The sequence below is a fragment of the Rhea americana genome, unplaced genomic scaffold (genome assembly GCF_003343005.1).
Source record: "Rhea americana isolate MKP2758 unplaced genomic scaffold, rheAme1 scaffold_1, whole genome shotgun sequence".
In the NCBI taxonomy this organism is placed as follows: Eukaryota; Metazoa; Chordata; class Aves; order Rheiformes; family Rheidae; genus Rhea; species Rhea americana.
This window is the reverse complement of record NW_028185038.1, coordinates 6,701,658-6,719,084: the sequence shown is the minus strand read 5'-3', so window position 1 is coordinate 6,719,084 and position 17,427 is coordinate 6,701,658. Positions and strand designations below refer to the sequence as shown.

Genomic DNA, 17,427 nt, shown 5'->3' with positions numbered 1-17,427 from the left:
CCTTTATGTCCTACTACATCAAAAATCCTCATAATACACCTGGAAGAAAAATGAAAATACAGAGATAAATCACCTAGTATTTAAATGTGCTAACCGAGGTGGAGCACACCACAAAATTTAGGATGCAATACACAGAAGTTTATTTCCGTTTTTCTAATGAAAATAAAAATTCCTCAAAAGGCACAGAAATAGCTTAAGGTTCTCCTCCATCCCATTGCGCTGCGCCTCGAGCGCCGTCTCTGCCGTGGCCCCGAGGTCTGTCTCTGGCTGCAGCACGCACCACGAGGCTCTTAGCTGCTCGCAGCTCCTCTTGCGCCCACCTGCAAATCTGCCTGAGTAGCTCTCTGGCATGTTTCTGTTCTTACCTTCTTTCTACTTCTTCTGAGACTGTTCTGCCCCTCTCATGATGATTATTTCATGACCATCCTCCCTCTACGGTCTCCAGAATCTACCTCATACAGAAAATCCCTCTTTAATTAGGGAGCTGAAGAAAACCTTCAGGGACTAGATCAGCTTCAGGCTTAAGAAACACTGACTTTTTGATGGCCACCAGACCATCGGCAGATGAGAATGAGAATCAGCTCTGTCCCAAATGACAACTTGTTGTCACAGATAGACCTAGAAATGTAAAACCTGTCCCCAGGAACACTTCACCACAAGCCATGCTCCAACTGCTCCGTAGACAACCTCCTCTTTCCATCAGCCCTGTTGGAAAATGCCCAATTTGTCCACTAACCTCTCCCCTGCCCTCGTTCCCTGACCACATCCCCTTCAGTGCCATCGCTGCTTTCCCTCTTTGGGCAGTACTGGCCTCCTCATCACACCCGCCGCTGGAGATGTGAAAGCTTTCTCAGTGACTACTTCTGTTTTCAGCTTTTACGTAAAAACAACTCAATGCTTTTTCTTATAAATTTGATTCTCCCTTTGGTGCTCTATTTTGATTTTGCAACTTACTTAATATACTTAACAAATCTTTCAGATATATTTTTAAATATTTTTGTGAATAAAATATCTAATGAAGTTTGTTTTCCTCTGGATCAGTGCATCATTGCTAAAATCTCTAGTGTCAGTAAGGTATGGATCCTTATTGGCGCATTTCCTGGGACTAGAGTGTTTGCAAGGTCCTGTGTGAGTTTTCTTGCAACTAATAAATAACTGAGCTCATACAGCAGTCTTTAATTGCAGTGGAGGCATTAATCTGGGTCTTTTCCCTCTGCTAGCTACTAATTTCCATGGAGCTTGTAGAGAGACCTCTATAGCTATGTAAGTTTGAAGTTAGTCAATAGAGGGGACACAGACAGTGTAATGAGAAAGCCTTATAAAACAGCATGTCCACGAAAACTTGCTTCAGGGAGAAATATGTTTATTTCCAAGCATGAGCATACAGAAAAGGCAACGGCATCACAGCAATGTGAAGAACATCACTGATTAGGTGTATTGAGCTACAGTGTCTTGCTACGCCGGTGAAAATAGTACTAAAGAAACTAAGAAACACAAGAAAGCAGGAGAAGCAATAAACACACAGAGGAACACGTCAGCATGGTGAGCATTGCTGTGGAAGGGACCTAATCACAGCAGTAAAGGTAAGGTTAAGTATCTACCATGCCAACTGTGGTAGATGTGTAAAAGTTACCAAGGTTAATGTTTTAAGATTTAAGAGGGCACTGGTTGGAAGAGTGTGAACTGGGTAATGCAGAAAGCAAAAATAAGCCAGGGAAGTGCAGGTAGCAAAAATAGGCCAGGGAAGTGCAGGTTATTCGTCTTGCCCAAAGCAGAGCCCTGGGGTTTTGCCCTCCCTCTGTCCTCACCATGCTTGGGCACCCAGGAGGGCTGTGAGGGGGTCCTGGACTTGCTCTCCTGATTGCAGGTGTTTAATTTCCACCCGCATAACGCTTTGGCACCTGCATGACAGCTTGCATCATTGGCCTGATGGCAGATTGGCTCTAGGGGAGGTAACCTCGTGCCCAAGCCACACAGGGAATGGGAGCTACGGAGTAATACTAGCTCCCGCTGTAGATTTGCCTCTGGCCAGGCCAGCTATTTCAAATTAAAGACCTCAACAGATTCAACAAGGGGCTCTTCTCTCTGGGTAGGACTTGAGCAGGGAGCAACACTTGAGCTGGAAACAAAGACGAGCCCTGAGGTAGAATATCTTATAATACTTCTACAATAATTTATAATCATAATGCTTCATAGATGAAGTAAGTAAAACCATGTTGTGATTAAGATGCAGAATATCTAATTTGAGAGGTATATAAAAAGAAATCAAGCAGTGCTATCTATCACGAAGATAACTGCAAAAGGATCAAGGCTTCCCCCATACTCGCCGTAAATCTTTCACTGAGAAGAACTAATAGGCTATAAAGAATATGAATTTCAAAAAAATAAAATGAGAAAGGAGACATGTTAAACACTACCTAACAAGCTTCATGACATGAGCACAAAAGTCTTAAATTCAATGTCATAAATTCAATACCATCAAAAGATTCAGCTACTATGTTCTTATTAGGGATGGTACTGCTAGTCAAGCACAATATTATAAGACACCAAAATCTTTAGCATGTGTTAAATATTTTAAATTCATTGATCTGATTCGTGGAAATATCACAAAAGTATCACCAACCACTCTTTCCCTTCTGTCGTGTTCTTTCATATATATGCCACTTTTCCTGTAATTAATAAAGATAGCCCAAACATCTACAGAAAATGGATGCCCTTGTGGACATGATTGTATGCAATTATTACACCTATTCTATTCAACACACCCAAATATACAAAAATGAATACCTGTGTATGTTTAAATTATGACTTTAGATTAGACTTAAAGCACTCCACATACTCCCAGAGGTAGTGTGCACAGATTATTCCTTACAGGCATTTTCACAGGGAAAATACCTTGTTCAGAAGTATTGAATATTCTGATACTGACATATATTAAAACCTCTTTTTTTAGTTTTACATTTGGGGCACATAAACCTTTATTTTCTCTTTAAATGTACTAATCTTCTTAACGGTATAATCAAGCCTCTAATATATAATATTATCAGTTTATATTTAGAAGGAATAACCGTCACTTTAGTGGTGATGGACATATCTCTCCATTCATCTGACTGAATTACCCTGGATAAATCCCTTTTCCCAATTCATTTCTGCAGAGACAGCAAGCGGCTTTATTTTATTTAAAAGCAAATCATACAGTTGCAAGATATTTATAGTTAATATGTAAAAATCCTCCTTTAGTTTCAAGAAATGCTTCTTTCTTCCTCCATATCTCAAAGGAAAAATGTTCCAGTTTGTAGATTTTTAAATAACACAGGATTTTGCAAGCTACAAATTCAACCAAAAGGTATTTCCTCACTGAACAAGTGACAAATGCTAAAATTATGTTTGCATCTTTCAATGGTTTTGTATTCTTGGAAAGAAAAAAGGGAACCTAAGCATTTGGGTACATTTAAGTAAGTTATATTTGAGTATATCTCAGGATTCTTTCTTTATGTAGAATTAGGATTCTTGGGATTCCCAGTAATTCTTAATCCCCCCAGAATATATTAACAGCTACGTACCACATAAAAGGTGCCTCCCCCAATACAAAAACTGAGCCAGAACTAAGCCACAGAAATGTGGTCTTCCTCTGAGATATTAAAGGGGGGTTTCCAAGACACGAGACAGTTAGGCTTTCTTTTGGCATATGATAGGAATTAGGTTAGGCCCTGCCTAACCTAACAAAAAAATAAGTATAATAAATAGCTGTTAAATACCTAGGATCCTGAGGTATATATTAGGATCTCTGCCACCCTACTTGCATATACTGCATTGTTGCATGTCCTCTGATTCTGAAGAGCACATTAAATCATTAGTCTCCCAACATGTGCAGCTATTTATCCCAGCAGTGATCTGATTGCCTGCAATAGAAGAACTCAAGAAGCAACAAAACATCCAAACATGTAACAAAGGGTATCATGTAATACGCTCTTAAACGTATAATTAAAAGAAAAGTCGAGCAGCTAATTAGCCTGTTATTACACTTTTATTGTACTTAAACACTTCAGAATTATTCAAGAGAAATGGAAAAATTCTGATTTGGTATAATCATTCATTCCTGGTATGCCCACATTGTAAATACCTATACAAGGTCCCAGCAAATAAAACCTAAAACAAAAAAGGGCAGTATATTCTGGTCTAGCTAATCGCACAAGCATCAGTCTCTCTTTATACTAAAGCACARTATTCTTGACACAAAAAAGAGCACAAAGAAGATGATTCCCCTCTAATTCAAATTCATTACAACCACTTTGCATACTAAACATAATAAACATATGTTAAACTCAGCAGAATAGATGGCATTGAACTGGCGCACAGCTGGAATGTAATCCAGATCATTTGACCGGGGCATTTTTTCCTACGRATACATCTGTCTTGTAGTTTTAGGGGAGAGTTAGTACATGAAGTTGTCAATCCAGATGTATTTTCTGAGCAATGAGTTCAGCTCTTTTAAAAAAGAGAGAAAAGGGAAAGAATTTAATAAGTTAAAAATCTCTATGTCATGCATCACTAAAGTATATGCCCAATTCCTCTTTCCTCAAAATCATCTGTATTTTTTCTGAGATTTGCTCTAGAAATATTTCATGGCCCAAGGTTGCTCTTCCTAATAATCTATACTTCTAAATTCTTTCCCTTACCCAATTTCCCTTACTAGGCTTCTTAGGACAGAATCCATTAATTTTACACCTTACTTAATAGATTTAGCTGAAAATYTGAAACAACTTAAATTTACAACATCAGAGTCAAACTGGCTTGCCTGGAATGGTGTAAATCCAGAGTCRCTCTYCTAAAACCAGTATGATTACTTGAGATTTGCAGTAATCTAGACTTTGGCCAAAGGATGTTTTCACTATGCATTTAGCTATGTATATGACAACATTCACTATGTATTTCCCCAAAGGCATCAGGAGTAAAGTCTCTGTCCCATTTCCAGGGGRTAACTATAGGGAAGTCAAAACCTTCAACAGAGAGTATCAAGGCTGGTGACAGTGGAGGCAGTGAAGGAAAATCAAAGACTAGACAAGAAAGAGTGAAAATGCTACGGTGCACTCAGAGTCCTCCGAGATGCTGAGTACTCCCCTTGTGCTTGAGCATCTGCTGCGTCCCCATCTTTCCGCACCTGAACGCTGGGGTCAGACATACCCCGAAGCAGCACTGCCCATAGCGGAGAAGGCACAAAACCATCATCTGGAGACTCAGCTTGAGGAACAGATTAGTAAAATTTACAAGCAGCGAGTAGAGTTAAAGCTTGTCACGCTGCCCACAGATCTCTTCTCGCAACTCATTAGGAGACGCAGCAAGGAGCTGCGAGCTGTGCGCAGGCGACTGGCATCGATCCCCTTCCGCGGGGCCGCAGCCCTCGGCTGTCGCGGAGCGTTAGGAGCAGGGGTGCACCGAGGCGTCAAACAGCGGGGAAGGGCTGTGTTTGTCACGGGTCCGGCCAGTCTAGCGTCTTCATGTACCACGCTTAACAACATCCAAATGAGTCCCCACTACAGCAAAAACCTAAGTATTCTGGGAAAAAAAAAACATGTAAACCAAAAAAAAGAGTCCCTTCGATCTCTGACTGTTTGCCCGTAGGGGATTCGTGATAACTGCAGTTAGCGCAGGCTTTGCAACGCAGGAATCAGAGGTCAATAGTCACGGTGCAAGTCACTAAAGAGATGTAAGTACTCAGAAGTTTTTCTAGCATGCAAATAATGTTGAATCCGAAGAAATGCTGTATTGCAATTCAGTTTACAAGGTGCTTTTTCAAAAGGAAATTGTTGTAAATGGCAGAATTTTCTCTCTTCAGTAATCTCACTATTTGGAAAAGGGGATCTGGGGAGAGTTGGAGATTGGAGTCTCGGGCAGGGTCCCAAAAGAAGAGTAGCCAGTGTGTAACACGCCACCACCTCTGCTCAAAGATATTTTAAAGCGTWGGAAAACAATTTGTATTAAGGAAACAGCCAGATGACACAGCACTGGCTTCTCCCTGTGACGAATGGCATGAAAGCTCCCGAACATCTGCTGCCACTTGATGAAACAAAACTTACATCTCTCTGAGTAAAATGGTCCACAGATGCTTTGTGGAGTCATTTGGCTGCCTGAGGACAAGCAGGGGCCAGACCCACACCTTTTCCTGCCCTCGGGTTGAGGCAAATCCTGCAAACACCACAGCTCTAAGTTCTGTAATTTTCAMTCAGTATCAGCTACGCTTAGAAGGAAAAGCATGGCAATGAGGAACAAAAGGGATCAYTTCCCTTGAAGAAATAAACTTGCATCTTCGGTTGCCAATTCCCATATCTGTTCTAAACATTACATTTCTCTCAGAGGTGAGCAGTTCTGTAGATATTATGACTTGGAAAAAAAATAATTTTAGAGACATGAAACGCTATTTATCTAGTTAAATAGATTTCTGTTCTATATATGCACTACAACAATCTTTCAAGTATTCAGTATTTTAAAGTTTGGAAGTAAAAGTATCCTTTAAATGTGGACATCCACAAAGAGCTAAGTGATACATCTCCTCTAACCCTTTTTATTTAATGCAACACCAACCCAGGGAAAAAATTTCTCCTGGAAAAAAAAAAGAAAAAAGAAACTGAATAATGACTAGATGAAGGAAAATTTGGTCAATGTATAAAGAAGCCACTAGCAATCTACAGGTATCCTTTTAAAAAAATGAGAGTTTGTCTTCTTAGAAGTGTCAATATTCCTACAAACTGTACTTCAGTGTCTTAAAGAACAATAATTTTTATGTAATTTATTTTGGAAACAAATTCTAGGAGAGTTGTGATGGTTACTGCTTTGAATAAGATCTGTTCAGTGGCCGGAAATTAAATGGTCAACTTGTCAGACGTAGAACTGTTCAATTTTTGGTTCAGTGACCAAAATGAAAAGAAAAAGAAAGAAAAAGAGATCAGCTTGGGTTGACATAAAAGGAAAAGTACTGAGGGGTTTAGCACAAAAAAATAAATTAAAATATCAGCTAGGTCAATATGAAAATCTTCAATGAACCTAAAAAAATTAGATAAAGAATTTTGTTCAACCAGAAAGGTCTCATTTCATTTTCTGATTATGCAGTTAACTTCTTTTTTTTCTTTTTCACAGTCAGTTTCACATTTAAGATACTTTTCCAAAACAAAAACCAAAACAGTTTGTTTTGAAAATGTCAAAACAAAGTATTTCAAATGTTTCACTTCCCCACCTGTTTTCCTTTAAAATATTTACGAAATTCTACTCAAATACATTTTAGATTTTATCCTTCTCAAAACCGTATTTTAAACAAATTTATTATTCATTACAAACACAGTAGTTCTAGCTGAATCAATTATAAAATCGTGCGTCTCATGCAAGAAGATGGCCAACTTGAAAACCCATCTGACTGCGTATCAGTCATCAGCAAATCAACTACAATAATTGGAAAGCATTAAAATATTTGCCAGGGTTTTTTGATCTTCAGACTAACCAGAATGAGGTTCCAAGGCTACAGTCTTTTGGGGCCAGAGTCAGAACGACTGCTCTACAAAAATATTTAACATTGGCGTTCAGCCAGAGATTTCTCCTTTCAAACATACTAGGAGCTTTATAGCACAAAGTACTGACTCTTTAATTTGGGTATCTGGCATCCCCACAAACAAGCCCGCTTGCTGCAATTCAAGGCTGTGCAGCACTTCATTAAACCAGGATCTTTGTCTCGGACAGCTGTGGTGTTTGGTTTCTTTCTGGAGCTCTTGATATCGGTAGTCACCTCAGCCAAGTGTCCAGATGAATGTGGCTAACTCTGGAAGGAGGTTGTTTTTTCTAGCAGTATATTTTTCCCTGTGAGACAGGAACATTGGAAGGTTATTCTGGCCTGGAAACTGCAGCTTCTTTAGCCAGAAAGATAAACATTATCTCTATTTCTTGTTCTTTGCTATCTATTGTATTGTCTGAGGGAGCAGTGGGAAAAGTGGAAGGCAAACGGAGGAGAGCTTGCCAAGCCTGACGTGATGAACGATTCCTCACATCCCAGGGCCTGACACACGGAGAGGCCGCAGAGGGTTGTGCTGCTGTTCTCGGATGTTAAAAAGGCTGGATCACCTCCTCATTGCTTTCATTTATAATACAGAAAGATCCCTCTGGGTGCAAGACCTAAGCCGGGGCAGACTCTGCTCTGCTGTGTCCACATTTCCCTTCACCCTGCTCTTGATGGGCAATGTACACAGGAAAATTGATTTTCAGTTGGTGTTGGGTTGGCTGTAACCAGAACATTTATCTCTCTCTCTCTCAGCCATAGAAAGGAGAATATTCCTAGGTTTCTCAAAGTCACTGTCTTCGGGCCAGCGGGWGTTGTACCTTCTCCCCTTTTCTGTGTTTCTTCCTCCCTGCTTGCTATGGATATGCAGCACATGGACAGGCCACAAACTTTCACTGTTTCCCCACACATTCCCAAGGTGAGTCCTACATAAACTACCCTGGGTAACCAACAACTAAATCCCTTCAACTAGGGCAGGCCAAGAGCTGRCTGGTGTGATGTGGCAGGGTGAGGAGGAGATAATAGCATTTGCTCCCAGAAGCACACCTGTGTGCAAGAYGAGCTTTCTTGATAGATTTTGCAGTACAAACTGGGGTTTTACTTCTTTGCCAAGTTTTGATCATCTTATTGCACTCTTGAAAATGACATCGGAGGCGATGGAAAGAAGTAAATGGTGAGGCCCCTTCTGCTGTGTGTTYTTTACCAGCTGGACCTCTCTGCATATCGCCACTCGACGGCCAGGCGCCGAAGGGGGAAGAAGGAAAGGGTGCCAACGTCTGACCACCTGCAGCTGCAAGGAACAGCAAACCAGACAGTAGGAGCCACAAACCCGACAGCAGCCGTCAGAGCTGGGGTTGGCAGACAGACCTTCTTCTCATCTTTCAGCTGTGTCGGGTAATATCCATTTATTTACAAAACCATCCTTCCAGTAGACATGAGGAGGAATAAATAACTTTAGATAATCTGAGACAATCACAGCTTTCATGAGCACGGTTTGAGAGGTCTTAGCATTTCATCTCAGTCTGTTTTATAATTTGATCCCCTCAGTCAGATTTGGATGGGTCTGCCTCCTGTGAGAAATGAGAGTCTGCTATTTATGCACGTGTATGAGTACCTGTCATTCATGGAAATCAGCACAGATCTTCAGCGTGATCTTTTATTATTAATCTACTAACCTTGACTGAAGACAAGGAAGGGCATGGGGCACTGGCAGTTCTCCTGTGTGCCATATCTTGCAAAACTACAGAGAGAAACTGGTAACAACCATGTGTGTTTGCATGTCCTAAAGCTTCCACTTCRGAGGGAGCAATGGCAATTGGTTTACATGTGGTTCACAAGTATTTCAAACACTGAGTGACTCCCCTAAGCTCAAAAGATTGAGCTTTTAATAAGACTTTTAATCTGCCAAATCTAAATCAAATCTAACGTGAGCATCCAGATCAAATATCTGAACTGCCCCCTGCAACCTCTTACCTTTACTAGGAAACAAAAGCTGGAAGCCTCAGAGGATCCCAACCACATCCCTCCCGAATGCTCTGAATATCAGCGCTGCCCCCTTGGCTCTGCGATTCCTGTCCCAGAGAYGCCAGGAAGGCTTCACCTCTACTACGAGCTGATGCCAACAGAGGCCAGATGGCGATTTGCGTYGCCCCTTGGGGCCTACACTTGTGAGATCCACAGGGATCCCCAGGAAGCCCAGCTGTACAGGTGGCCACGGAGAAGAGCTGAGCCTCAGCAGCTCGAGCCCCGGCACTGCCATCGCGGCACCCATGCTGTGCCCCCAGCCCTCCATCTGCACGTGAGGTGGACGGGGAGGAGGGGACGGGGCTGCACGCAGCCGGGCCGCAGCGGCCGGCGGGGGCTCGAGGCATGCAGCTGCCCCCGGCCATCTGACGTCCTCTCCAGCTGGCCTCCATCCCTGCAGCAACGAGGCCAGCACAGCGCCTCCCGTCTGGGGCCCCGGCCAAGGCAGCCCGGCCAGGCAGGTCTCTGGAATAGTTTAACTGACTTCAACCACTGAGGAGACTCCTGTGAAACTCCTGTGACCAAGACTAATGTCAAAGTGTTTAGATGCAAACAGGGAGCGTGCTCCTCTCTTCCATTCCCAGGTCCCCCCTAGGACGGAAAAACGGCAATAGGGATCTTAAAAAGATCTCAGGAAAACAACCTCTGCTTTAAAACAAAAGCCATTGCAAAAGTGTCTTAATTCCTCACTTGCTTTCCTTCAACTTTCACGGACCACTTATGGCCAGTCCTTCCAGACACCTCCTGATTTTTGACTGAGATGCTAATGCTTACACCATTGCCTACAACTTCTGGTGAAGCAACAGTACAAGGCAGTAGTCAGAACCATCCTGACTTCCAGGAAAGACCAAAGATGGAAGGAGAGATGTCAAGGGGCCGCAGTCTCAAAAAGATTGTACTCTTCCAGTACACAAACTACCTGCTCTTCTTTGCAAGCTATATGCAAATGCTACATGAGCCACACAGTCTCCCAAAACAGAAAATGGTATTTGCCACAGCAGGACGAAAATAAAAAATAACTACACCAGACAGGGTTCAGACCCTACACAGGTACTGCTGCAGCCAGTGAGAAGGGTAAGGAGCCCACAGACTCCTCTGGCTAAAGATATTCAGTTGAGTGCAGCTACCCAAGAAACAAACGTACAAACAAACCAAAGTTTTTTTTAAAAAAATCCATGACCTTGCTACTCCCTTTAGGAAACGAGTAAAAAAACCATTACCAGTGGAAGGCACCTGAGCTCTGCAGTAGGGAGTTTGGTGGAAGAACTGAGAGTCCAGAACAGGGCAGATCTTTGCCTCTGCAATTCCAGCTTTAGTCAGCACTACACAGTCCCTACAAGGTGGTAAGACTTTCATTTTCCAGGATTGTCCTAAGGGAGGGGTGAGCAGAGGACAACCAAAGGYTTAATAAGAAGGAATCGCCTAAGAAACTGGGAAGGTCTTTTTCACAAGCAGTCCATTCTCGGGCTGTGACGGATGTTGAAAGTTGCATTGTAAGAGCTGGTCCTATGTTTGTCCCCACAGCCAGTCACAACTGGAAAAAATGTTTGAATTACACAAATATTCCAGACACACATCTACACTCTCTGCACCTTTTATGAGTGATGAAAAAGCAGGAAATGTTAACACAAAGAAAGGAAGCATGTTAAAAAGACTGAAACTTTCATCAGGGGCTATTGAAATTCTCATAACAAGGACGGGTATGAAAGGTTGCTTATTCTCAGAGGTAAGACAGTGTTGTTTCCCAACCCTCTTTTTGTGAAAAACAGCCATGACAAGCCTGAATTGTAGCTGTAGGGCATGAGAGAAACACAGCAAATAAAGATTACATCTGAAGATGCCTCAGGTGTATCATGATGTCTATTATCAGAGTTAATTGTACTCCAGTAAGTCAATATGCAAATACTGTAATATTGCACTATAATACAATATTTCAAAAGCAGTGGCCTTAAAAAATACAGACCAAGAGAACAATAAAGAAAATTGCAAGGCGTTCTGGCAGTCTCTGGCCCTGTGCTACCTGATAAATCAACCTGGTTTCAGTGGAATAGTCAATGCAAGAAACATTAGAGAAATGTATTACATTCCACCAAAACACAGAAACCTACTTATAAACCATTTACAGGTCATCCTAGGCCCTAAAGCACAAAGTTTATATCTTGTTAGACAAATACATTTATATCTAATTTCAGCTATTAGTTATTTACAAGAAAAAATAACTGTTCTTTAATTCTACTTAAAGGCTGTTATCATGGACAGGTCCTAACAATGAATTCCACAGATAAATTGTATATAGTCAAAAATATGTCCTTTAATCAATTTGGAAACTAGAAAATATATGTAATAACCCCACTGAAACAGCACTTTTTCATCCTTTCACTATTTATAGGTTTCTTTTCTTTGGTGACTTCAATTCAGCACGGCATTTTACGGGACAGGTCCATGCACCCGCGCACGTCGTGGCCTGGCGCCTCGGACTATGAACTCATTGAGACAGAGCTCTCTCTTTTTTTTTTTTTAACATAGGCAGACGCACACAGTGTATTCTGCCGTGTGCAAACTAATAATACCAACAGTACTGTTCCTGGCTTACAATTAGATGTCACCTGAGGAATATGGATCATGCTGGCACACTATGCTGATTTTTATTTCTGTTACGTGGGGCAATCCCTAACCTCTTGCGCAGGGGAAAGAAGCCCCCAGTGTGGAGAGAAAGGATTTAACCAGAGTTTACATCCCTTTTCCAAATGTGCAAGGATGACTCATTTAGGCCTTTGTGGACCTTCTCCCTCCTTTCAAAAATCCCCCATCTAACTAGATCTGTGGTCATGCCATCTGTTGACTGCACATTTGGACCATGAATTAGAAAAATGGCAGTTGAACCCCTTAAAAAGCAATGTTTTCCCTGCTGAAACAGTTTTAAGAGGCTGAGAGGTGTGATCTCATCTGCCTTCTTCTTTTAGGGTTGGTGCTCTTCATCAGTTCTGGTCAAGATCTTAAAAGCAGAACTTTTTAAATTTGCACATACACACCACACAACATCTGGAGCCAGACAAGAGCTTCAGAAAGYGTAAATAGTCTGGTGGCCAATGCCAAAATTAAAAAAAAAATACAATCTCTCAAAAACACCCCAAATCCATATAAAACCCCTTACAGGCACAAACCTGAAAGAAGAGAGAATATGTTACAACATGTTTGATGGCTCATGCTTGACAAATTCAAACTATAGAACATACAAAGAACAGGGCGAAATATTCAGAAATCAGTTGTGCATTTCCAAACATAACTTTGTGCACAAAAGCCAGGGTGCAGTTAGTGCGCTGTAGCGGATGAGATCTTGTTCTGCTGGCCCCAGAAGCATTTTCTTACGTGCTATGAAAGCCTTACAGAGCCTTAGGTTACTGTGACGGAGAGCCGGGCAGAGCAGGGCAGAGGTCGATCTGAGGACCAAGAACCTTCCCGCTCCGAACACCCAGCTCTCCACTGATGCCTGTTGCCAGATCCGTGCTTTTAACCTAGGTTTCTTCTAAAAGTTACAGAATGATCCCTGGAGCTAACTGGACACCCATGAGCAAAAATTTCCACACACTTCTGTAGTTTAAAATAAAAATGATGGAAGTCTCCAGTCTTTCAAGGATCAGAGAATAGTGTATGTAAATGAAATTGAAGTTTTTGAGTGAATAAGATTCAAAAAGCTGACAAAATTTTCAAGCTGATGATGGAAAACAGGGGGCCAAATCTGTTCCTTTACCAAACTGCCATCATTAGTATTGCATCCTGGGCAGACTTTACTTTTCCCTGTTTTCAGTAAACATGCTGCACATCTCAATAACTGACAGGAAAAAACAGTGGTCATAACACAGGTTCTGCAACGCTTTTATAATCTCATTTTTCACATCGCAAGTWGCATCTCTTTTTACTCTCCAATTATTTTCTCTCTTCCTCTCTCTCACTCAGGATCCCAAYATATCATTTTTATTCCTTAATAATCTCACCAGTAAGAATTTACTATAAAAGTATCCACCAGATCAACCAGATAACAAAAATATGAGTAATCTTCAAGAAAACTAAGTCACAATCTGTATTCTTCAAATACAGTGGCTAAGTAGCAAAGGTGGAATTGGCCAGACTTTAAACAACTTTTTATCAGCGCTGAAAGAGTGCATAACTGCCACTTAAAATAGTTTTAAACTTTTTTTTGCAACCTATCAAAGCAATGGTTCCAGACAATATACAGCATATCTAAGAATAGTAGCGGTCATTGATGGAAACTGATAACGTTTGGAGAGTGAAGGTTAATCAGTTCTGGAAAAAAAAGGAACAATGGAGAGTGAAATAGAAACTCAAGTCTCGTTAAAGAAAACTATTTTAAGAGTAGAATTATGAGTTTTAACATCAGTCATGGGAAACCAGTTCAAAATTGTTCCTAAAAGATCTAAATACGAAACTCTGGCTTTGCAGAGTTTGCAGTGACAGACAGATTTTCTTTGAGGGATAAGAAAAAAATACAGTATAAAGGTAATCTGYCTTTTTTAAACATGAAAAAATGCTCACTTTTCAATGCCTTTAATTGTAGAAATCCACGAATCAATGTTCAGTGAAGTTTACCTTTTCGGTGCATATTTTCTTTATGCATTTCCAGCGTGCTTATCTGCCTCTAAATCACAGCACACGCTCGTAGCACCGAAGGCAAATTGACATGAAGACCACAGACTGGGGAATAAATCCCCAAAGAACTTGCATACAGATTTCAATTTATAATTATTTTCTTTTTTTCTTTTCTTTTTTTTTTTTTTCCCCTGAAGCAATGATATTCTGCTTTGCCGATTACGCTGGAAGGCCCAGCAGCACAACGAAGCAGGATCACCGCTATTTAGCAGCAAAGCTAAGAGCAAGCCAACTGGCCCCTGCTGCAGCCCAGCTCTTAAAACATCCTGCAGCCACTTGGCTTCGAGGAAACGGAGCAGGTGCCTACATTAAACAAGTGTACACTCTGTCAGTTCGGATTTGAGCAAGGGCGCAAGTGCTTTGCCAATTCAAGGGCTTAATTAAATTTGAAATAAGCTAATTCAAGGAATACAAGTCTGCCAAAGGTAATAAAAGTGTTTACCAATTTATCCAGTCAGTACTGCACATAAAAGAACATATTTATACGCAGCGTAGGTCTGCTCCTATTCAATCAGTGAATGCGGTTTTAAATATTTACTGATTGTGGGAATAGGGCCAAACGTGAAGTATTTGTAAGGGTTCAGGGGGAAGTGCGAGATCCCAAATACCCACCCTGGCTAGGCAAGGTGGGGGAGATCGCTGCCCTCGTTCCCTCGTGCGCTCCGGAGGCACGGACGGACGGACGGACAGATGGCACGGGGCTCCCCCGGGCTCCCCAGCGCCTCCCCTGCGCCAGGCTGCATGCGGCCGGGGGCCTGGGCACCACGTCCCCGGCTCCACAGCGGCCTAACTTCTGCCCAGAGACGCCAAAGAAATGCGGGAATTGATTAACAACACGTTGTTAGTTGATTTTTTTCGGCAGAATTTCGTCTCTTCCAGCCCTCGGCATACGGTTTCCTCAAATTCCCTCGTCCGTGGCGCTCCGGGACAGCGCTGGGCGCTGCACAGGCAGCGCGGGCTGAGAGGTGGGACGTCGCCCGAGCCGCGCCGCGTCCTCCCGGCACGTGAATTCGCTGCGTACGTGTGTAAACCTCCCCTTGGGACGCACTTCCACACCGCCCCTCGCGACGCTGCCTTCGCCCCCCGCCAGGGCAGCCTCCGCCGCGGGGGTTTTAAGCTGTAACCGCTGAACGAGCACAGACCTCTCAGCGACACTGAACTACACTGCACAAAACCCAAAACTGCGTCAAGCCATACCCTCAGACGACGTGATTTGTTTTCCTTGCGCTGTACTCGGCAATGACACCTGCTGTACTCCAAGAGATCCAGGTATGCCGACACCTTTTACTGGMGAACAAACCAGCTTGCAGGCTCTGCCCAGGTACTCTCTCGTGTGTTCACAAGCACAGACCGACCCTGAGAGTGCGCCCGGGTCGCGCATCCTTCCTTAGTGCGGCAGCTCTGACACCTGCCTTGAAAAACCCTTTGGATAAAGTCACGGGGGCAGATTTCAGCCTCTAGCATTAATTAAAACGAAGCAGCAGCAGCACGAATGCCGTTTGCTTTTAGACCGTGCGGCGAAGTTACAAGGCRAAACTCAGACAAGCAGGGAGATTAAAAGCGTAACCAGGGAAGATGCAGCCGTCGGGAGGTCGCAAGCGCCCCCGGGAGCGCCGGGCTGGCCGCCCACCTCACACCGCGGCAAACATCAGGGTTAGCGGGATGCCAAAGGCGGTTACGCTCAGGTAGCGGCGTGCCCTCGCCTCCACCCACGCGGCGCCCTGCAGCGGCGCCTCCGCCTTTCGGGGGTCTCACGGCGAGCGGGTCCAGAAAAGGAGGCGCAGAGACGCGTTCAGYGCCTCTGGCAGAAGGTAGCCCACACCGGGCTCTTTCAGGGGCAAAACAGCGATGGAAAATCCACCCTTGCCTACCTGGAAGATTTTTACACTCGTGCAGGGCTTGTGTCGCTGGCTGATGTTTTAAAATTCAGACCYCTTTAAAAGCCCTCAGCACTGGGCCAGCCGCGGAGGCGGGAGGCAGCGCAGCCTCCCCGGAGGGGCGACGCGTCCGCAGCGAGCCGCGGGCACACCGCGCCAGCCCCGCTCACCGCCGCGGCCGCGGCCAGCTGCTGCCCCCGCGTTACAGCTGCCGGCTTCGGGCTGCAAAGGGGCGGCTTTGTCACCTATATGCATCGGGAAGCATGTTTTAAAAAAAGATTCCGGCATGTAAAATTGTGTGAGATGGAAATTCTAGCTTCTTTTTTTTTTCCTCTGTAGATTTATTGCTCAGTATTTTGAATGCAATTGGACTGATCTGAGTAGGTATTATAGGCTGGAAGATAAGGGATGATCTGAGTAGGTATTATAGGCTGGAAGATAAGGGACTGTAGAGAATAAAATTAAACATTTATATATGAGGTTTGTTAAAAAGGACACCAATGCTTTAAAAACAAAGTTGCACGGGAATTTGATAAGAATCACACTGATCGAGGCGTGCATATACAGACAAAAACTTCAGTACCTCCTTAGAGAGCTTGTGAAAATAAATCTTTGATGTGTTCGGTTTTTCTATCTTTAAGTAAAAAAACAAAGTCAATCAGAATATTCATATTATTCCATAATTCTGTGTTTTGCATAAAACTTGAACGTTGAGCTAAATACATCAAAGTCAGAAGTTTAACTCCACCTGCAGCCAGGGACCATTACACAGTATCTTTTTCTGAGCAAGGTGTTTTGAATAAACGTTTACGTTTAATTTTCCCAACTTTCCGGCGTGCATCGCGGGCGCAGCGGTTACTGCGCCGCACCCCGAGCCCGCCAAGGGGCACGGAGCGAGGGCAGGCGGCGTAGCGAACACACCTCGAAGCCCCCTCCCGCGGCTACGAATTAAAAATACTCCACACGGGGAAGTTTTCAAACGCGAGCAAGTCGCGCGAAGGCGAAGGCTGCTGCGAGCGCCCGAGGCGGCCGCGGGCGGCTGCGCGCACCGTCCGCCCCGCGCACCGTCCGCCCCGCGCACCTGCCGCTGCGGGGCTCAGGCTGCGGGTAACTTCGCTCGCTGCTTAAGGCGGAGCCGGGAGCCCGCAGGCAGCCGCCGCCGCACCGCCCCGGGGCGCGCAGGGGCCGCGCAGGGTACCTACCGTGGTACTCGTGTCCCGGCACGTAGGCGGCGGGGCTGCCGGCGATGTGGAGGGCGATGAGCACCTCGCCCTGCTCGCCGTCGCCCTCCAGCTCGCCGTGGTGGGTGCAGAGGAA

General features: G+C 43.8%; 1 protein-coding gene across 1 annotated transcript in view; it reads right to left on the bottom strand.

Annotated features, from left to right (window-relative positions):
• RELN (reelin) overlaps positions 1 to 17,421 on the bottom strand; it is a gene marked incomplete at its 5' end in the record, with an annotated part of 298,722 nt that extends 281,301 nt beyond the window's left edge. The window contains one exon of the mRNA XM_085298374.1: positions 17,313 to 17,421. Within this exon, the coding sequence (XP_085154500.1) occupies positions 17,313 to 17,421 (109 nt within the window). The remainder of the gene's footprint in view (positions 1 to 17,312) is intronic.
• Between the last annotated feature and the right edge of the window lie 6 nt (positions 17,422 to 17,427).